At 44.4% G+C, this 22,188-nt stretch overlaps 2 protein-coding genes and 1 long non-coding RNA gene across 3 annotated transcripts; 1 reads left to right on the top strand and 2 right to left on the bottom strand.

Moving 5' to 3' along the window:
* The first annotated feature begins 5,456 nt into the window (after nt 1-5,456).
* On the top strand, nt 5,457-7,546 carry LOC111256196. Its single transcript, XR_002676188.1, has 2 exons — nt 5,457-5,649; nt 5,747-7,546. It is a non-coding gene; the product is annotated as an uncharacterized LOC111256196 (long non-coding RNA).
* Nucleotides 7,547-7,879: 333 nt separating this feature from the next.
* LOC101758199 (receptor kinase-like protein Xa21) lies at nt 7,880-11,140 on the bottom strand. The gene is made up of 2 exons (XM_004959018.3): nt 8,377-11,140; nt 7,880-8,283 (listed from the first exon to the last, which is right to left on the bottom strand). Exons 1-2 carry the CDS (start codon nt 11,138-11,140, stop codon nt 7,892-7,894), a joined length of 3,156 nt encoding a protein of 1,051 aa, XP_004959075.3. The 3' UTR covers nt 7,880-7,891.
* Nucleotides 11,141-16,607: 5,467 nt separating this feature from the next.
* On the bottom strand, nt 16,608-20,069 carry LOC101758713 (probable LRR receptor-like serine/threonine-protein kinase At3g47570). The gene is made up of 2 exons (XM_004955739.3): nt 17,300-20,069; nt 16,608-17,204 (listed from the first exon to the last, which is right to left on the bottom strand). Exons 1-2 carry the CDS (start codon nt 20,067-20,069, stop codon nt 16,813-16,815), a joined length of 3,162 nt encoding a protein of 1,053 aa, XP_004955796.1. The 3' UTR covers nt 16,608-16,812.
* Between the last annotated feature and the right edge of the window lie 2,119 nt (nt 20,070-22,188).

Genomic DNA, 22,188 nt, shown 5'->3' with positions numbered 1-22,188 from the left:
GAACCAAACCGAATCGATCGGTTCTTCGGTTCTCATAAAATAGGAACCGTTCGGTTCCTAACCCAAAATAAGAACCGAGCTGTTATTAACTGAACTAACTGACTGGCCTGCACAAGCAATGAAACAGCAGGTTCAAGATGAAAATTTTGGTAGGATGTCGTCTGTCGACAGCTCGAGCAGGAGCCATCGATGGGCAGCCGGCCGACGGTTCCTTGTTAGAGCCTCAAAGACGAGGGGGCGTGCTGAACGGAGCTCAGAGGGGATGCCGGAGTGGAGTCTGTCAAAGGTCGATGTTCGAGTGGAGCGGGGTTGTGAAGGCGCGGTGCTTCAGTCGTCAGTCGACGCCTCGCCGGCTCACCCAGCCCGTGTTTCGGGCCTCCGCCTTGCCTGCCGTTGTCATTATTGGAGAGGAGTGAGGCTACGCCCAGCCGAGCTCTAGGCACCTTCCGGCGCTGATGGGTGGGGTGTCCGGGTGCTGGGGTGGCTGCCTCACACCTAGATGTGATGAAGATGAGTGGATGATATAGGGTCAGGGGTGGGCGGGTGGGGTGGGAAATTGACTGAGGAGTGGAGAGTGATGTGGAGGTTATATACGTAGGGCTAGGAAGGATATTGGGCTAGGCTTAAAGTATTCGTTATTGACCTTGGGCCTATTCGGCTGGACTTATAAGCCGGCTGATAAGCTGAAACGGCTGATTTGTTGTGAGAGAAAAATACTGTTCGGTGGCTGATAAGCTGAAGCGAACAGAACCCTTACTGCATACTTTAGTTAGTTCGGTTAACGAAGGGGTTGAACCGAATTAACTTAGATAAGTTCGGTTAGTAGAAACATGGAACCCAACTACTCAACTACTAACCAATCTTTTAAGTTTTGGTTCTTTCAGTTCGATCCTCAATCCTTTGTCAATTATGCCCAAGGCGCTCTTGGTGCATTCTCACTTGGCAAGGTAACACAGTATTCAGTGAAAAAACCAAAGGTACCTAAGTTAAGTAATGGTCTAGTAGATAAGTCATACTAAAACTCAATCTTCAAATTTTGACAAAAGCTAAACAAGATATTACAAATAAAAAATACATCTGCCTATTTAATTATTCCCTCCGTATCAAATTATAGATCATTTTGACTTTTTTAGATTCATAGAGTTTGTTATGCACTTAAGATATACCCAATATCTAGATGCATAAGCCAAAATGATCTATAATTTGGGATGGAGGGAGTATAATATATCTTCTCAACCATGGTCCTCAAAATGTTTTTAACTCATTCTAATTAAAAATCACTAAACAAACAAATGATTCATTGTTGACTTGTTGTGTTATCCACCACCGGCACGCATGTATATGGCTAGATGGGCCAGGCCACTAGGCGGCCCGAGGCCTAGCACTAACACGGCCCGGCACGAGATGAATAGTGCTCGGGCTAGCCCGGCACTATGCATTGGGTAGTGCTTGGGCCGCCATTCCGCACGTAGCGCCGGCCCAGGCCCGGCACGATGCAGCCTGACCTACCTACTAGCAATACATATAAATGCAGAAACCCTAACCCTTATCCTTTCATTTCTCTCCTGCCCCCACCTACCAGCCATCCCTCCCACCTCCCTCCCCTGCTCACGCGCACTGCCCCTCCTTCCCCTCCTCACACGCACCGCCCCTCCCTCCCCTGCTGGTCGCCGTCCCCACAGGTGGTCACCGCCCGTGCTGTAACATCCCGCAAAATTAGCAGGATGATTATTTTTACGAAAAGTGAAATTTTAAAAAAATATTGTTTGAATTGTGTGACCCATGAAAGTAAATTGCAAATTAAGGCTAAAATTTCTCCTTCCCAAAATCTCTAGTAAAAAAAATTTGTGCACTAAAAATATTTAGTCATGAACCTCGCATTCAGTTGGATTTTTATTTGGTTTTAATTGGATTTTATTTGGGTGAATTCAAATTTGAATTCAAAATCAAAAACAAACTAAACTCCTACTCTAACTTGAGCCGAACCCACCCCTCGGCCCACGAACCCCGCCGACTTCCTTCACCTCGCTGGCCTGCTAACACCCCCCGCCTGGGCCAAAGCTAGCATGCCTCCCTGGCCCAACACTCGGCCCAACTAGCCAGCTCGCCCGCCTACACCTGCCCCGTGCCGCTTTCTCTCACTCTCACCGACAAGTGGGTCCTACCTGTCAGCTTTCCCTTCCACCTCGCGCTTCTCCCGCTAATGCCCTACTCTGCCGCCGCCCCGTACCGCACCGCTCCCGCTCCGCGACAAGGGAGCCGCGAGAGCTTTCCAGAACCCTGCGCCGCACCCGTGACCTCGACACCTACCAACCTGCACCCTAGGAACCGTCCGATGCGCGCTACACCACCCCTACGCACATCCCGAAGATCACTGACCGTCCATCTAAACCCCGGTGCCCCAAACCCTAGCCTCGGCCCTTTGAAACCCCTGCACTTGCCTTGTTCTGGCCAGCCACTTGCTCTAGGGGTTTCCCCATCCACCGCCGCCACCAAACAAAGGAGAAGGGGGAAGGGGAGGAACCGGAGCAGAGAAGGGGAGCCGCCGCCGCTGGAGCCGTCCGTGATGCCGCCGTTGCCAAGACGGTGCCCCGTACGACTACATCACCATCCCTGTGTGCCCTGCATAGCCTCAGCCTGCGTGGCCTCACCTCGCCACCGCACCACGCCCGCCACCGAGCCACCAAGGTAAGGCCTTGCCCCCGCTCTATGTCGTCGCCCGTCGCCGTAGTCAAGGCCACAGTCGTGGACATCCGCGGACCCGCACACTCGCCTAGCCTCACTGCCGTGTGCCGCCTTTGTCCAGCCATCGAGCCACGTCCTGTGCAGGTGCCTTCACCCAGCTATGCCTCACCACTGCCACGTGCACACTAAGCGCTCACCGCGAACTCGCCTTTGGGCGTGCCACCATGGCGACCGCCGCAGCCCCTACGAAAACCCCAATGCGCGACCTTTGCCTCGCCGGCCTTGGCCCAACCGCGAACTAACCGCCCTTGCCCGCCGTGTTTAGCCGTTCCCCGACGTGCCGCTGTCGGTGATGCCATGTCTGTCCGCCGCTGGTAGAGCCCACAAGAGGGGCCTGAGTACTTACGTGGCCGCGGTGTAGTGTCCGCGTGCCAAAGCGCATGTTTTTGGCCCCTAGAACGCAGCCTAGCACGCACTACGCTGATTCATGACTAATTCATCTTAACTCCAAAAATTATGAAACTGGTTTCATAATTTTCCAAAAACATGAAGAACACAATAGACTAGTCCCTGTTCTTGTTTGGGTCTTCTATGGATCTCTTTTGGGTTTTATTTGCAAATAGACCCTCGGTAATTATGGTAATCGCGTAATTAGGACTTGTCGGAGACTCGGAGCTGAAGCCAGAGTTGGAGCCATTCGAGAACCACTACGAGGAAGAAAGCAACTCTAGGTTCACGCCCATTCGATTTGAATACCCATTAGGCATTGCTACTAGTATGCTAGCACTTTAATTCTTCATATGATGATAAACCATGCACAACTTATTTTATGCCTTGAATCCTTGTGTAACCTACTACCCTATTGCTTATATATATGCTATGTGTGACGCTTGCATGGGGATATCATGAATAGGATTCTTGGCGTGTGTGGGGTTAAAACCAGCAAGAGAAGGTGTTTTGGGGATATCTGACGGGGTGAGCTTTACACAACCCAATCTTTGGATTGGGGGCTTAGGGTCTGTTCTCGAACATTTCCTGTTTGGTACTTGTTGCGAGTACATGATTGAGGAGCATAGGAGTTGGTGGTGATACCTGTTATGGGTACCGTTGTGGTTCACGTGGTGGAGTCACTTTGAGAAAGTTAGGAGCTCGCCCCGATCTGAAATCGAATGGGTCTCCATACTTCACGGTAATATGTTAAACGTGCACATCACTCGCTGAATTATGGGTTTAGGCCCGAGTCAAAACTGGCAAGTGCGGTACCATACCTGCCGTAGGATAGAGTATCAGTGTAGGGAGGAGTGGTGTTGACCTTTAGCCCCCCTGATTTGTTTTTACCCCCGATTGGCCCCGGTAGGAGTGCTTCACAGTTCCAAGGTGGTCCACTGCAGGGGATCACATCCGAGCCTGGATGCAGGATGGTATCGTAACTCCTAAGTTCTTCGCTCGGTAGAGTGATGTTCAATCGGCTGATCACCGGTTGTCTCACTCCAAGATGGGTCCAGGTGTACACACTCTACAGAGTTAAAACTATACGTATAGCCGCGTCCTCGATCATGGACAACCTTGTGACATCACGACTCTCCATTGTTATAGGATATTTCTACCTTCCCTATTAGCTACATATGAGTGTGGTGAGCCGCAATTACAGTCGAGAGAAGAAGTTGCTCCCTTCTATCTTTAGGATCCGGCTGTAATTGTTGAGATGCGAAGGGAGGGAGCTTTCGCATTGATTCTAGTGATGGAGGTAAGATAATGGGAATAGGGACCCCAGGGTGCTTGGTGTTCCCGATGTGACGAGAGATGGGTTGATGGATATGGAAGTTTAATCTTTATGCTTGCTGCTACATAGGAAATCTAAGCCAACTCCTTGTCTACTTTTGAATACTAGAATTAGGTCACTTAAAGCTTGCATACGGATGGTGACGTGGACCTGTCCCATTCCTTGGGGACAGTTTGTGAGTATGCAGGTATGGACTTGGAGTAAAACTACGATCACGAAGAATTCTTGAAGGAAGGGTCGCGTTGCTACGCCCAAGGATGCCGGTGGGTTGATGGGGAAGATCGGAGATGAAGACTTGAAACCCTAGCTACCGCTGTTGTCGCTTAAGCTCGAGGGGCTGTATTCATATTCCGAGTTGATTTAGATGTAAATATCAAATTTTGTACTCTGATTTTATTGTATGGAAATGATATTATGCTGAAATGAGTTCGGTACGTGATAACTACTGATCCAAAGACTATCACAAGGGTACAGGGAGTCGGATTATCAGAAATGAAAATCCTATTCGTTTCATCTGCCCTCCCCCTCCCTTCCCTGCTAGGAGCTACGCCAGCGGCCTATTGCCGCGCCCGCGACTAGCCTTCTGAGAGGTACACTGGACGCCGTTGCCGTGGGGGCACATCAGGCACCGATGTCATAGGGGGCACCAGCCGCTCCATCGACGGGTCCACGTTCGCGACTGGGAGGCGCGCCGACCACTGCGGCGCGGCTGAGAGGTGCACCACTCGTCGCCGCCGTGAAGCTTGCAGTGCTTGGGCCGGCACTAACCCGATAGTGCCCGTCATGCCAGCGGGCTGGCCCGGCACAACAAAAAGGTCATAGGACCGAGCCTGGGCTGGCAGTTCGTTGCGTGCCGGCCCAGCCCAGCCTGGTACGGATAAGCCATCGTGACTGATAGTCCCGGCCTAGTTGGGCCAGGCCACATCGGGCTAGTGCCGGGTTAGGGCCGCAGGCGCAGGCCGCAGTCTCGTATCCCATTCCCATGCGCTGCCGCACCGGCCTTCTGGCTCTCGTCGTCTTCGTTGCCATCCAGGTGCATTCGAATCCTGGTTCGATCCGTCCCGTAGCAGCTCGTGATACATGCCCCCTCCGTCAGATCCGCTGCGCCCCTTCCCTATCGCGCTCAAATGCGCCATTGGGGCCTCGAACTCCAGCCCGGGAGCTGTCCCGGATGCTGCAAGGTAAGGGAATTTTTATACTGACTTCTACAAGGTCAGGAATAATCGAGTCATTCTTCTCCTGCCGAGTCACCAAATCTGGATTCTGTTGTGCTTGCAGGTTATGGAGTTTGGCAGTTCTCATTGATACAGAAATACGGATTCTAGTTCTACTCTAAAGGCTTATGGAAAGTCAGATAATGATAGTGGCCAACATGACACCACTGCACATTACCAGGAGGAAGAGGACCTGACCTGTATCTGTAATTCTGTATGCATCGCTTGTGAAGTGTGCAAGACAAAACCAAGCAGCTATTGGGAATGCACAGATGGATAGTGAAGTTAGTTTGAGGAACTTTAGTTTTGCATCTCAGGAAAGTTGCCATTTCAGTTCCTGTTGATCTGGCATTGAAGGATAAGTTATTAGTCATCCTCATTTCCTATGCAGTGATCTAGGGGGGAAGAAAAGGCAATGTGGAATGTTCAGATCTTGTGTTCAGTGTTCTGTACAACTCTGGTGAAGCATCAACAGGATTGCAAGTTGTGCTGCAGTCTATGGTACCGTATATCAGGGCACCTTGTACTTCCTGCATATGCAGCAGAAGACTGATTATTATTTTCGTGATGGTGTGATGGAGGAGTATTTGGTGGAGCTGCTTTGAAGGAAGAAGAAGATCCAGCTTGAGGATTGGTCACTCAACCACTATGCAATGTTTGTTTTCAGTCAGTGTCCTTGCAGCCTGGAGAGTTGTCAGATCTGATCAACTATGACACATGCCAACAAGCCACATAAGCATAGCTCCTTTTGGTCACTGGTTGACTTAATTTGCAGCTATGACAATGTGGTTTATCAGTCATCCACCTTGCCTGCTGCTGTCCATGTGGAGAACATTGACAAAATTTTAAGTGCCTATGGAAATGAGAATATGAAATATAGGAAGCTCAGGTATCTGTCTATGTTTAACCACCTAAGGTTCTACATGCATGCCACAAACCCAGATCCAGCAGCAGAAGATATGGTTTACTGATTTGAAGCTGGACAGAAGGATTTTATGCCACTTTGGTGCTCCAATGAAAGTTTCCATTGCGATTCCCTTATCTCAACTTCTCACACCAAAAGATCTTAGAGAACTTTGATCCATGTGCTTTCGGATCGGGTTTTGCAATTGGCATGGTTGTATAAAGGAGAGCAGGTAGCGAAAAATCGCTGGAATGTACCAATGTTGGCAGGATTTGGTAAGTAGTGTGACAATAAAACTGTGGCTGATTGTATTGTTCAAATTCATGTGCCCACTACGTATCTTCTGTCTGTGGAAGATCATACTACACATAGCTGCTTAAGTTCCTTTTGGTGGTTCTGCTTACTAAGAGAAGATCTATTTGCAGAATGTGAAAATTAGGCAGCTTGCATCCAGTACTAATTACTTTCTACAACCTGACATGCCTTGTGCTTGCCATGTCTTGGGGCCTTGGCTATGATACAGCTGTTGACATTTCTGGGATTTAGAAACAGCAACAGCTCATTACAATCTGGATTACAATCCCTGGCTGGATCTTCCGATTTTGAAGTACAGCTGCTACTGGTCTAAGTATGTGGATGTTGATAAGTCGCAAGTTTCAAGACTGCTGCTTGGGCAAGCAATGACATTTACATTATATATTCTTCATCAAATTTTGTTTTTAATATGTTTCTTTAATCTTTAATCATGATTTGTTCACTACTAGGAAACTTTGCCAGAGTAGACTGAGCAGTTTTTCTTTATCTTGTCATGCTTATGCTTAGTAGTCCAGCTATTCCTCATATATCAATTGTCTTCTGTAAGTAATTGCACCCCGCAGACTTGCAGAATAGTAACAATTCTTTTGTTCTCTCGAGAATACACTTGTATGTTTTATGAATAGACAAAAGAGTAAACCTTCAGGCTATGTCAAATCCTTATGTTTTATATGAATTGTGAGCTGAAGATGGTTGGGTCCCTCATGCTTAATATTGTGGAAAGAAATGGAAGTAAAACAAAGCTCTCAACCTCAGAATCATGCTTAAATACTAGACCAGATGACATCCATGGATCTCGAATTTCTTCCCCACAGTTATACTCCTCTTGACAGGTTGACTGAAAGAAACTCATGGCGAACCTGCTGTTTTTGTCCTTCTGAATCATGCCTATGATATGGACAACACGGAACAAGTTTATAAGTTCTGCAACAGACTCTCAAAAGAAGCAAGTATAATATGGGCTACAACAACATTATAAGGCAGTGGTTACTAAAATGATTCGACATCACTAAGTTGTTGACTATTAATGTATGCATCTCTGATAGCATGCATCTCTGCAGTGGCATCATTTATTGATAACCGCTCCAATGGCAATTGCTTTGAGCATAGGACACCAAGCTGAATGACAGCAGACAAACATTCCTTGGTTATTGTTATATGCCTTTTACAAATGCTATTGTTTGCTTCATCATGCAGCCAGATATTGGAATCTGCTATCTCCATAACCTTGTCAGGAAGAGCTGCCTCAGCGTAATAATGCAGGCTGATCCCATCTCTGAACATATCATCTGTTGGGCTCCTTCCTGTAAACATCTCAATCAAAGTGATACCGAAGCTAAAGACATCACCATTAGTCGATACCGCAAGCCCTTCTCCATATTCTGCAACAGATTGAAACATGGTGCGTACAAAGGTAAGTACAAAAGTCAAAGATGCCCTTGTGAAGCACATTGAGAACAGCATATTTCAGTTACCTGGAGCAATGTATCCGATGGTACCTCTGATTCCTATGGAGTTACTGCAGTCCATATGATGTTTGCTTGTTGCTTCATCTAGAACTCTAGCAATTCCAAAGTCCCCAAGACGAGCTCTCATGTCCTGATCAAGAAGAATGTTGCTTGGCTTGAGATCACAATGGATGACCGGTGGCTGGCAACCGTTGTGAAGATAGTCCAAAGCATCCACAATGTCTACCGCGATATCTAACCTCTGTGACAAACTGAGTTGTCCTTGTCCATTTTGACTTTCAAAATTTGAGTGGATCCATCTATCTAAGCTGCCATTAGCCATGAACTCAAAGACTAGTGCTCTGAAGTCTTGACCTTGGTGGTTAATGCTTGAACAGCATGTGATGATCTTTACAAGGCATCGGTGCCTCACTCTTCTTAATGCTTTGCATTCAGCCTGGAAGCTTTTGTGTGACCCTGATTGCTGGACATTAAACACCTTAACAGCCACAGTAATGGCACTATTTTCTAGAGTGCCCCGGTATACTGTACCATATCTCCCCTTCCCAAGCACATTGGCTTCTGAAAATCCATCTGTTCCTTTCAGTATATCATTGTAGGGAACTATTGGAAGCTCTATATCTGTGAATTGGTGTGACATTTCTTTCCTATATGATATCTTGAACCTTCTGTACATAAATCCAGCCCAAACAAGTCCTGAAAGTAAGAGCAGGATAGCTCCTATTGTTGGGATTGCTATTCTAAGAGACTTTTGCATCATTTCCTTATTCTTTTTTGCAGTGAAGTTTGGACATTTTGGCAGATGGAGCTGTGGTATTCCACCGCATAATGCATCATTTCCAGAAATTGATAGTCTGGTTAGATTTCTGAAAACCCCTTCTGTTGGCACTTCACCTTGCAAATTGTTGAAGGATAGATCCAGGTGGAGCAGTGACTTTGAATTACCTAGAAGTTCTGGAATTGTTCCTAAAAGGTTATTGTGGGCAAGGTACAACTCCTGCAAGTTGGTAATGCTGGCTAGGTTCCCAGGGATGCTGCCATTCAGTTTGTTGCCTGTCAAATTCAGTAAAGTGAGGCCTGCCATATTCTTGAAAGTAGCAGGTATGCTTCCATGGAATGAATTATCATCCATACATAGGGTTTGTAGGACTCTGCAGTTGCCAATGGTATCAGGTATCTCACCTGACAATTTATTTCTTGACAGGAGGAGTTGTTCAAGATTTACCAAATTCCCAACTTCTAGAGGAAGCGGTCCCTCCAACAAGTTGTTGGACAAATCAAGAGTCATTGATATCGATGATATCTTCATTATTTCATTTGGAACAAAGCCAGTAATCTTGTTACTTGATAGATCTAAGGCTGAGAGTTTGCTCAAATTCCCAATGCTTGGTGGAATTGGCCCTTCCAAGCTGTTGCTACATGCCAGAAGTAAAGATAGGCCAGTGAGGTTTCCGATGGAGAATGGTACTTGTCCTGACAAGTTGTTGGAATACAGAAATAAATGGTTCAATCGTGAAAGCTTGCCGATGCTTTCAGGAATAACCCCAGTGAGTAAGTTTAAACTAAAATCAAGTTCCTCAAGATTTGCCAGATTTCCAATCATGGTTGGGATGAAACCAGATATGTTGTTGCTGGGAGCCTTTAGCCGCTGTAGATTGGTGGACAAATTCGCCAATGAACGTGGCAGTTTCCCTGCGAATCTATTCTGCCCAAAGCTCAGCATCTGCAATCTGCTACAATTTGCCAAAGAAGAAATAAATTCCCATTCTTTCTCATTATTTGCCTCAAACTTGTTTAGTTCCAGAACAAACACTTGAAGATTGTGCAATCTTCCCAGTTTGGAAGGAACAACTCCGGTAAAGGAATTCGCACCAACAAGAAGAACCTGGAGCCTTGTGAGATTAGTTAGTGACAGTGGAAGAGGTCCAGTAAATTGGTTTTCTCCAACCCCGAAGTGTTTGATGCTTAGAAAGCTTTTTCCCAGGTCAACTGGAAGACGTCCATGCAGTTTGTTGTCTGCCACATAAAACTGAAACAAAGATGATAGGTTGTATAGTGATGGTGGAAGCAAACCTGAGAGATTATTACAAGAGAGCTGAAGGGAACGGAGGTATGGAATATTCCCGATGCATGCTGGGATTGATCCCTCGAGGTAATTCATTTGTAAGGACAACATTGTCAACCGGGAAAGGTTCCCAAGAGAGGGGGGGATGGTTCCGGTGATGCTGTTGTTGAACAGCTCTACAATAGCAAGCGACGGCATGTTCCCAATCTCAGCTGGTATGCTTCCCTGCACCCCCTTGTTGCTACTGATCATCATCACACGGAGGCTGGTGCAGTGGCTGATGTTGCTTGGGATGACACCATTGAGCATGTTTTGACTCAAATCAAGGTTCTGGAGGCGCTGGAGGGAGCCAATGCTGGGAGGAATCTCTCCCTTCAGGCCATTGGAGCTCAGGTTGAGTGAGTGCAGGAAAGTGAGATTGCCAATGGCAGGGGAGATGGTGCCGGTGAGCCCTTGGGAACTGAGGTTTAGAGCAACCACCCTACATGGGTGTTTCTTGCCGCAGGTGACACCCACCCAGTTACAATAGCTGGTGCTCTGGTTCCAGGAGGCCAGCATGCCAGTGTCGTGGGAGATCATCGCCTTGAAAGCCACAAGAGCTCTCTCGTCTCCCCTGTGGCCTGTCAAAGATGTTTCTCTGGTTGCATGGTTGGCTGCCGTGGTGGAGAACAGCAGGAGGAGGAATCTAATTCTGACGAGCAGCATGTCTGCTGAAGGGTTTGTGCTCATGAAATTAGAGTTTGATACACACATACATACAGGCAAGCATACCTCGTTTTCATATGAGTAATTTTTAATTGATCGCACGCGATTGGTTAGTGCAATTGCATTACTGATGGTGCCGCACGTTCATTTTCAGGTCAAAAGGATTGGTTAGTGTAGATCTTTTCTCCATGATGCACCCCTCAACTGTTCTATGCGGTGGTGCCGAACAAGGAAACGTGAGCGAGGGGGTGCACACAACCCCACCGTGTTGTAGGATTTTGGAGGATTTCAATGCCTCTGAAATTTTCAGGGTGCCGTCGTGGAGAGCAGAAGCTTTAGCAGATGTCTGATTCTGAGAAGCTGCATGGCCTATGAAGTAGGGATGGACCTGGCTTCATTCCATGGCAGCAGATGCTGAGCTTGGTTTCCTTGACTGGTGGCATATGCATTCATTCTTGTTCGAGCTACATGCATACTGTACAGGCATGCTCAGGTGCATTGTCTCAGCTCGGGTGGCTATACTTTTTTCCTCTTTATTGGAATTTTTAAATCTGGGAGTTGTCACAGTGATAGGTTTATCACACAACTGACCAGGCAGACCAGCAGTGAGCCAGAAAATGGGAAAAATTTATTGCCCCCGGGCAATCTGTCACAAGTAAGGCCGTTTTTCAAATGAGTGTAGTTTGTGGGAGTCGAATCTCTGGTACCTCTAGATTCTAGGGAATTTCTCATTCTATCTCTCTTGACACTAATGCTTCATAGTAATGGGATTTTTTTTCTTCGACCCTTTTTGTGTGAAACCATTATTTGGGCACTAAACGGCATCAAATAAAAATGTTGTCGACTACAAAAGTATAGATCATGTGCTATGATTTTCATATGCATCCGATACTTAATGTATATTCTGCGATTTTTTTATTATCTCACAATAAACATGCAGTATGCGATTTTTTTATTATCTCACAATAAACATGCAGTATGCAAATTTGTAATGTTTCAGTCTAAGAAAATTGGCCTGCGAGAGAAAACAAATGCTCCAGAGGAATAAAATGTTCCAGAAAAGCATATGAGATTTTATCATTTCGCCCACTTTTTCTGTCATAGTAACAGCAAGAGATGAATGAATCTGAACTATTGGATGTTTTAATCCAATGGTTAGAGAAGTGACAACTTTAAGGGCAATAATCGTTTAATAGATAAATAGATGGTGCATTTTTTATTACTCACTGTGTAACTTTCTATGTTTTAAAAGTAGTTTCGAGGGGTGCATTTCATATAAACATGTCTACTATAATTTTATATAATGCTTCCGTCTATCCAAATCTATATATGAAAATTGAAAAGGCTATTTAATTCCCAACAGAGCTGCAAATATATCCACTATAAGGCATGACAATTTTACTGAAAGTTACGTTTTGAATGGCCGACAGCGGAGTTCACTTGCAAAGTCTTGGTCGGTAATGCTTTGTGACAATCATGCACTTTAGGCCATTTATAAATGATGGTTGGGAAACATAGCATTTCTAGTAGTGATCAATTCAAGATTTTTAACATGAATTGACGGTGATAGCCTACTATCACTAACGATTCTTTTCAGGTGAACTATCACCACCGGTTCACATTAAAACTAAAAAATCAATAGTGATGTTGGCTTTAAACAGATTGGAAATGATAGATCGGTAGGGAGTCTGTCCATTTGGCAAGCAGGATGTCGGTGATCGTTGTCTTGGATATTTTTACCAGATATGGATGGATGAACAATAATAGATTTTTATTTTAATTTCTTCTTTTCATTTGCGTACACTTTTGTATTTGTGATCAGCTTTTGACTGTAAAATGATGTAAAAATAACTTGGTTGCCTGCAGCGGCAAAAATGAAAACTATTCCTTTTTTTGTGAAAAGGCTGTCAGGGAGTGGTGTTTTCGGTAGTGATTATTGGAACATTCCTCCATTGTTTTCTGCTTGTTGCCGCAAACAATGGCACAGATGACGGTGGACCCTTACAGTTTTACTTTCTCTGGACCTTTACGGTTTAATTGCTTTCTCCAAATAATTCCGAAGACCCTGAGTCAACGTTCATACGCTTTACCATTTCGTTTGTCTCTGTAGTGAGAAGTCCACTAACAAAGCCAACCTTGAGTGCATTTGGTTATCAAGCAACAAATTGTAGTGGCAGTAAGGAATTTACCAATGAATACAAGATGCTTAGAAGATCAAACAATGGAGATTAGCACCTATTCAGCAGAGCTCTCAAAGTAGTTCCCCGTGTGATTCTGAGAGAGCTTTGCAAGATTATGTGAAGTGATTATCTTAAATGAAGTAAGATGTTGGGAATCGGAAACACTAGCCTTTTCTATTTACTTTCGGTCCGGAATCACTTCTTCTATAGAGTTTATTCTAAATAATCATTTTCGGCTACAGAACCGCATCTTATAGAAAATCACTTCTAGACCATAGTGACATTTGGTTGATTGAGGCCTCCATATCTCAATGGCTGCGCCTAGGACAGGTTTACTCAAAGAGGTGTATCTTTGTTAGAGCTAAGTTACATGCATATATCATCATGTCAAAGAACCCCGTGCTCAAGTTGTATTCAAGTGCGCCACTAATAAACGGAATAGGTGTGAATATATCTCACCTCCTATGGTATGCTAAAGATTGGGAGGAAATGCTTCAAGATTACACTATACATGCACATGGACACATGCCGAGGCATCTCTGATGATTTTTTTTAATCTTAAGAGGCCGTTCATTAATGCAAGGATACTGATTATTGTGCTCTCTGGAAGGTACTGTAGCTTTGAGCATGCTTGTTTTTATAGAAAGAAAATCCGTACCCCAAAGAAGATAGGATCTAATTGCTACTAACATCCGTTCCATAATAAATTGACCACTCTGATTGTTCAAATATGTTTACCATTTATCGCATTGTTAATATAGATAAAACCATTACATCTTAAAGCACTTTTGATAACAAATCTAATAATACTTTTCTCTCTTTACATAATTAAGTACTTATAAAACATTATCATACCGTAAAATTCAAAGTTATGAAGTGTTTTGAAATGGAGGCTTTTAGTCCCTTGCACACTTTGTTCATTTCTTTTCTATAATCCCTAGAAATTTGATAGAAATCAAATGGTTATTGCCAAAGCAAATTATCTCTCCATTTCAAAAGATATCATTTTAATTTTGTAGTAAGATCAAACTACCAAGGTAATAGTTTGACAAGTGAGGTGTATTCAATTTCCACCTGTTACTATGATTTTCGAATTCCAGTGGGCTCACCGCACGACGACCTGTCAGCCCGGCCCACCGTCTCCTTCTGCAGCCCAATTTTTAATCCCTTTGAGGAATATACAATTTTTAATCTATCTTTTTGTTCAATGTTGGGCCAAAATGCCTCTCTAGTCTTGTTTTCTTTTCTCTTTCTAAGCCCTTTGAGGGTTAAATGGCTACTGCAAAAGCAAAATGTACCATACATGTGGGTTACTGTAGAAGCAAAATCTACTGCATAGAGGGAGAAAAAATAATTTAGAGACCTAAATAACAAGTTTAGAAACCGGTATTTTTACCCTTGGAAATTATTATAGTATGTCGCTAAAATGATTTTAGCTCATGAAATTAGCTAATTAAGAAAAATATTTTTTGCAAAACAAACAAAATGAGTCATTGTTGCGTTATCCACCCTGTCGTCATCGCCGCCGGTTTCCTGCAGATGCGCCGCCGCCCCGGCCTCCTGGCCATCGTCGAGTTCCTCTCCGTCCAGGTTGCACACTCCATCACCACTACCGACTTTTCCTTCCCCTCCGCGGTCGCGACACCTGCCTGTGGGGGTTTCTTTGTTCCAGCATCGGAATCCCGTCCTGCAACAGCTCGGGATCTATGCCCCCTGAATCAAATCCGCTGTGCTCCTTCCCTATTGCGCTAATGCACCACTGGGGCCTCGGATTCCAGCCCGGGAGCTGCCCCGTATGCTGCAATGTAAGGGAGTATTATACTGACTACGACAAGGTCAGGAATAATCGAATAATTCTTCTTTGCCGAATCACCAAATCTGCATTCTTTTGTGCTTGCAGGTTCTGGAGTTTGGCAGTTCTCGTTGATACAGAACTACTGATTCTACTTCTACCTTGACGGCTTATGGAAAGTCAGATAATGATAGTGGCGAAGGTCCGTCCATGAAACACCACTGCACATTACCAGGACTCCAGGAGGAAGGGAACCTGACCTGTATCTGCATGCATCGCTTCTGAAGTGTGCAACACAAAACCAAGCAGCTATCCGGAATGCACAGGTGGATAGTGAAGTCAGTTTGAGGAACTTTAGTTTTGCATCTCTGGAAACTTGCCATTTCAGCTCCTGTTCGATCTGGCATTAAAGGATAAGTTATTAATTGTCCTCATTTCTGTGATTTAGAGGAGGTAGAAAAGGCAATGTGGAATGTTCTGTGTTTTCGTTGGGCTGCTTTAAAGGAAGAAGATTGAGTAAAGCATGAGGATTGGTCACTCAACCACTAGGCCACTATGCACTGTCTTTCTTCAAATAGTGTCCTTGCAGCCTGGGCAGTTGTTAGATCAACTGCAACACATGCCGTCGAGCCACAAAAGCAAAGTTCCATTCGTCAGTGGTAGATTTATTTTGCAGCTACGACAATGTGGTTTATCAGTCATCCTCCTGGCCTGCTACTGCCCATGTGGATAGCATTGACAAAATTTTAAGTGGCCCCTCTGTCAAATCTGTTTGGTTCTATGGCGCATTATTATCTCTGCCTAAGTTCCTTCTGTTGGTTCTGCTTACTTAGACAAGATATATTTGCAGAATGAGGATCACAAGTGTGGAAATTGGGCAGCTTGTCCTGTTACTTTCTACAACCTGACATGTCCATTAATCGTGCTTGCCATTCCTTGGGACATTGGCTATGATACAGCTGTTGACATTTCTAGTATTTAGAAGCAGCAGCAGCTCATTACAATCGGGATTACAAGCCCTGGCGGGACCTTCCAGTTCCGGAGTACAGCCACTACTGGTCTAAGTATGTAGATGGGCAAGCCATGACATGTGCACTATATATTCTTCATCAATTGTTTTAAAATATGTTTCTTTATCATGATTTGTTCACTACTAGGAAACTTCGCTAGAATAGGCTGAGCAGTTTTTCTTTATCTTGCCATGCTTATGCTTAGTAGTCCAGCTATTCCTTATATATCAATTATGTGCTGTTTGCACCAGCTTGAAGAATATTAACAATTCTTTTGTTCTCATGATAATACACATGTATGTTTTATGAATAGACAAATGAGTAAACCTTCACTCCTTCAGGCTATGTCAAATCCTTATGCTCTATATGAATCATGAGCTGAAGAAGGCTGGCTCCCTTATGCTTAATATTGCGGAAAGAAATGAAAGTAAAACAAAGCCCCCAACACCAGAATCATGCTAAAATACTAGACAAGATGGCATCCATGGATTTCAATTTTTTCCCACAGTTATACTCTTCTTAATGCAGGGACAAGTTGACTGAAAGAAACTCATGGCCAACCTGCTGTTTTTGTCCTTCGCAATGATGCCTATGATATGGACAACACGGAACCAGTTTATAAGTTCTACAACAGACCCACAAAAGAGCAAGTATAATGCAGGCTTCAACAACATTATAAGGCAGTGGTTACTAAAATGATTCGACATCACTAAGTTGTTGACTATTAATGTATGCATCTCTGATAGCATGCATCTCTGCAGTGGCATCGTTCATTGATAACCGCTCCAATGGCAATTGCTTTGAGCATAGGACACCAAGTTGAATGACAGCAGACAAACATTCCTTGGTTATTGTTATATGCCTTTTACCAATGCTATTGTTTGCTTCATCGTGCAGCCAGATATTGGAATCTGCAATCTCCATAACCTTGTCAGGAAGAGCTGCCTCAGCGTAATAATGCAGGCTGATTCCATCTCTGAACATATCATCTGTTGGGCTCCTTCCTGTAAACATCTCAATCAAAGTGATACCAAAGCTAAAGACATCACCATTAGTCGATACCGCAAGCCCTTCTCCATATTCTGCAACAGATTGAAACATGGTGTGCGTACAAAGGTAAGTACAAAAGTCAAAGATGCCCTTGTGAAGCACATTGTGAACAGCATATTTCAGTTACCTGGAGCAATGTATCCGATGGTACCTCTGATTCCTATGGAGTTACTGTAGTCCATATGATGTTTGCTTGTTGCTTCATCTAGAACTCTAGCAATTCCAAAGTCCCCAAGACGAGCTCTCATGTCCTGATTGAGAAGAATGTTGCTTGGCTTGAGATCACAATGGATGACCGGTGGCTGGCAATCATTGTGAAGATAGTCCAAAGCATCCACAATGTCTACAGCGATATCTAACCTCTGTGACAAACTGAGTTTTCCTTGTCCATTTTGACTTTCAGAATTTGAGTGGATCCATCTATCTAAGCTGCCGTTAGCCATGTACTCAAAGACTAGGGCTCTGAAGTCTTGGCCATGGTGGTTGATGCTTGAGCAGCATGTTATTACCTTTACAAGGCATCGGTGTCTCACTCTTCTTAGTGCCTCACATTCAACCTGGAAGCTTTTGTATGATCCTGACTGCTGAAGATGAAACACCTTAACTGCTACGACAATGGCTTGATTTTCTAGAGTTCCTCTGTATACTGTACCATATCTTCCCTTCCCTAGCACATTTGCTTCTGAAAATCCATCTGTTCCTTTCAGTATGTTGTTGTATGGAATTGTTGGAAGTTCCATATCTGCAAATTGAGGTGCCATTTCTTTCTTCAGTGCTGTCTTTAACTTTCTGTAAAGAAATACAGCCCAAAGAAGCCCTGACAGTAAGAGCAAGAGAGCTCCTGTTGTTGGGATTACTATTCTAAGAGACTTTGAAGCACCTTTCTTATTCCTTCTTTCTCTTAAATTTGGACATTTTGGCCGATGGAGTTGTGGTATTCCACCGCACAATGCATTGTTCCCAACAATTGATAGTCCAGTTAGATTTCTGAAAATCCTCGTTTTTGGTACTTCACCTTGCAAATTGTTGAAAGATAGATCAAGATGGAGCAGTGATGTTGAATTACCTAAAGTTTCTGGGATTGGTCCTGATAAATTATTGTGGGCAAGGTACAGTTCCTGCAAGCTAGTAATGCTGCCTAAGCTGCCAGGAATGCTGCCATTCAGTTTATTGGCTGTCAAATTGAGGCGAGTGAGGCTTTGCATATTCTTCAAAGTGGCAGGTATGCTTCCTTGGAACAAATTATCATCCATTAAGAGGATTTGCAGGGCTCTGCAGTTGCCAATAGTATGAGGTATCTCACCTGACAATTTGTTCCTGGACAGGATGAGCTGTTCAAGATGTACCAAATTACCAACTTCTAATGGAAGTGATCCCTCCAGCATGTTGTTGGACAAATCAATACCTATTGAGATTGATGATAGCTTCATAATTTCATTAGGAATCAAGCCAGTAAGCTTGTTCATTGATAGATCTAGGCCTAAAAGTTTGCTCAAGTTTCCAATGCTTGGTGGAATTGGGCCCTCCAAGCTGTTGGCGTATGCACCAATTCCTATGCTTTCAGTGAGGTTTCCGATGGAGAATGGTATACGTCCTGAAAAGTTGTTGGAATGCAGAATTAGATAGACCAATCGTGTAAGCTTTCCTATGCTTTCAGGAATGACCCCAGTGAGTGAGTTTTGTCTAAAATCAAGCTGCTGAAGGCTTGCCAAATTTCCAATATCTGATGGGATGACACCAGATATATTATTGTTGGGTGTCCGTAGCCACTGGAGGTTGGTGGACAAATTAGCCAATGAACTTGGTAATTTCCCCGCAAACCTATTCCATCCAATGGACAGCATGTGTAATCTGCTACAATTCGTCAAAGAAGCAATAAATTCCCATTCTTGCTCATTGTTTGCCTCAAACTTGTTTTCATCCAGAACAAGCACTTCAAGATTTTGAAATCTGCCTAATTCGGAAGGAACTACTCCGGAAAACTGATTACTTTCGATATGTAGAATCTGGAGCCTGGAGAGATTAGTTATTGACTGTGGAAGAGCTCCAGTAAATTGATTTCCTCCAAGCCCCAAACGTTGGATGCTTTTTCCTAGATCAGATGGTAACCGGCCCCGCAGCTTGTTTTGTGCCACAAAAAGGACATATAGAGATGATGTGTTGTACAGTGAAGGAGGAAGTACTCCTGAGAGGTTGTTACCGCTAAGCTGAATGGACTTGAGATATGGATTGTTCCCTATTCCTGCTGGTATAGATCCCTCGAGACAATTTAACGACAAGAACAAGACAGTCAATTGGGAAAGGTTTCCAAAAGAGGATGGGATGGTTCCGGTGATGCTGTTTTTGAACAGCTCTATAATAGCAAGCGACGGCATGTTCCCAATCTCAGCTGGTATGCTTCCCTGCACCCCCTTGTTTCTACTGATCATCATCACACGGAGGCTGGTGCAGCGGCTGATGTTGCTTGGAATAACGCCGTTGAGCATATTTTCACTCAAATCAAGGATCCGGAGGCGGCTGAGAGAGCCGATACTGGGAGGGATTTCTCCCTGAAGGGCATTGGAGCTCAGGTTGAGTGAGAGCAGGAAAGTGAGGTTACCGACAGCAGGGGAGATAGTGCCGGTGAGGCCCTGGGAACTGAGGTCCAGAGCGACCACCCGCCACGGGTATCTCTTGCTGCAGGTGATGCCCTCCCAGCTGCAGTAGCTGGTGCTCTCGTTCCAGGAGCTCAGCTTGCCAGAGTCGCCAGAGATCTTGGCCTTGAAAGCCACAAGAGCTGCCTCATCGTCCCCATGGCCTGTCAAAGATGTGGAAGCGTTTGCACAGTTGGTTGCCAAGATGGAGAGCAGTAGCAGCAGCTGCTGCAGGAGGAGATATCTTATTCTCACAAGAAGCATGGCTGGTGATTGCTTTGGGCTATTTTCGCATGCTCCAATCCATTATGAATAAGCGCAAGTTTCTGGTTATAAAAGAATTGGTTAGGGAAAGTCTGTCTCAATTATTCTTTGTGCTCTCTATCTGTTATGGGGTTAATGCCCAATTGCTAGCCTGAAGGTGACTTAACATCGGTATGCTTAAGATCACCCATGCAATTGCCTGTGTTTTTATGTTAGCAGAAATATTTATTTCCTCGTTTGTAGAGGTCACTATATTATCTATCTTTTTCCTCAAATATGCAGAGTTGGAAGAAAAATATGGTATATATAGAAACAGTTTAACACATTGTGTATATTCCATTTGCCCGAAACAGAGACCTAGAGCATGGATTATATATGCTCGTCAATTGCCTCTATTATCTAATCCATCCGTTCCATCCATTCTAAATTGTAAGTCGTTTTGGTTTTTCTAGGTACATAGTTTTTGCTATGCACCTAGATATGGTGTATGTATAGATGCATAATAATATCTATGAACCTGAAAAGCCAAAACGATCTATAATTTGGAGCGGATGGAGCGTAAATCAGAGAGATTCTTGCGCAACCCCATGGGGTCCAGTTCAGTTTATGTTGATAGTGATGAGGAGCAGCAATGCTGGAAGCTGTTGCTATCTCGCGTAATAATGCACACGCTTGGGCATCCCCATCTAGCTAGATTTCCCATCACCAATAAGGTAACTGATCTTCTCTTTCCTGTTGGAACATCGCAGCGACGACGTCCCCACGGCTAGCTGTTATATGTTGCCTATCGTTCAGTAGGGAGTCGTGTGTTGTGTACATGGTAAAGGTCAGCATCTGTCGTCACAATTTTTGAAGGCAATTTTTAGCTGGCCACATGTAGAAAAATCACTTCACTACACACAAGTTAAATTTGCTTTCCTGAAGTTGGTTTCAGATGGCCTCCACAAAGGCTTGGAAGAGGGGCCGCCGATGAGGCGCTTGCAGTGCACAACTGCATACGACTATGCAAGAAAGAGATGTCAAGGAAGCAGGACCCACCGCATTCTCTGCAGGTCGCAAATTGCAACAGCTCATGACGACTTCTATCATCTAATCGACGGAAATCAGCACCAACGGCTCAAGAAGGGGCAAGCTAGAGCATTTGGTTTTGAGGAATGGAAGGGCTAGATTTTTTTGATGGGTTATCAGCGTTATCGACTTTGTTGCATATGGCATATTTATACTTTTTCCTTGCTGGAAAAATATATTCATATGCGTCAAAATTCAAATTTTGAGAAGCAAATAAAATACTACATTACATGAAATGGACCGTATGCGCTTCCATTACAACTTGACAAGGGACCATTCAAAAAAAATTACAAGGGAGGCGGCGGCGCGGGGAGGCTGATGCTGGGCCAGATGTGCAGCCGGCCGGGCCGAGATGGAGCAGCGCAAAGAAATAGTTGGGCTATTTTAGGCCCATACAGGAAAATAGAGAAAAACGTGTAGGGTAGATCCTTGCCATTTTGAAGTACAATTTCCACCTATTGGGCTCACTGCGCAGCGGCCTGGCAGCCCGGCCCACTCCGTCTCCTGTCTCCTCTTCCCCAGCCCAATCTGCCCAATCCTTGACCTGCTACTGTTCGTGAGGACACTGGTACCTGTAGGGTAGCTCGATTTGTTGGATTGAAGATCGTTTCTGCGGCAACTTGCCTCAGCTCAGAGCATGCTATTTTGAAGAACATGTAATCATCACCTTCGATAGAAATGAGAATCTGCAGTATATCAACCCCAAATATATGACAACCATCATCTCTAAGCTGTATAGAAGGATTATTTGACTCCACTTTAGGACATTGATCTTATTCCAACTGCTTACATCAAAATATCTCTGAGAACTTTGATCCACTTGTTTGTGGGTGTGCTTTTGGGATGAATATGTTGATCTGAAGGGAAGCGAAATATCACTCGAATACCATTGTTTGACAAGCTTTGGTAAGTAACGGAAATAAAAAAAACTGTTGTTGATTATATTTTTTAAATAATGTATTCCATCTTTTGCCTATGAAGCTCATGCTACAATGACAGCATGCAAGTAACTTGTGGTAGTTTCACTTACTAAGTGAAGATCTATTTGCAG

This window comes from Setaria italica, chromosome II, assembly GCF_000263155.2.
Source record: "Setaria italica strain Yugu1 chromosome II, Setaria_italica_v2.0, whole genome shotgun sequence".
NCBI classification, from domain to species: domain Eukaryota; kingdom Viridiplantae; phylum Streptophyta; class Magnoliopsida; order Poales; family Poaceae; genus Setaria; species Setaria italica.
The sequence above is the reverse complement of the archived record's forward strand: the minus strand, read 5'-3'. Positions and strand labels throughout refer to the sequence as shown.

Bases quoted from the DNA above. Each gene is read 5' to 3' on its own strand.
- LOC101758199 (XM_004959018.3), bottom strand. From the start codon at position 11,140: ATGCTGCTCGTCAGAATTAGATTCCTCCTCCTGCTGTTCTCCACCACG. The intron at 8,284-8,376 runs GTAACTGAAATA...AATCTGTTGCAG, and splicing joins CATCGGATACATTGCTCCAG to AATATGGAGAAGGGCTTGCG.
- LOC101758713 (XM_004955739.3), bottom strand. From the start codon at position 20,069: ATGCTTCTTGTGAGAATAAGATATCTCCTCCTGCAGCAGCTGCTGCTA. The intron at 17,205-17,299 runs GTAACTGAAATA...AATCTGTTGCAG, and splicing joins CATCGGATACATTGCTCCAG to AATATGGAGAAGGGCTTGCG.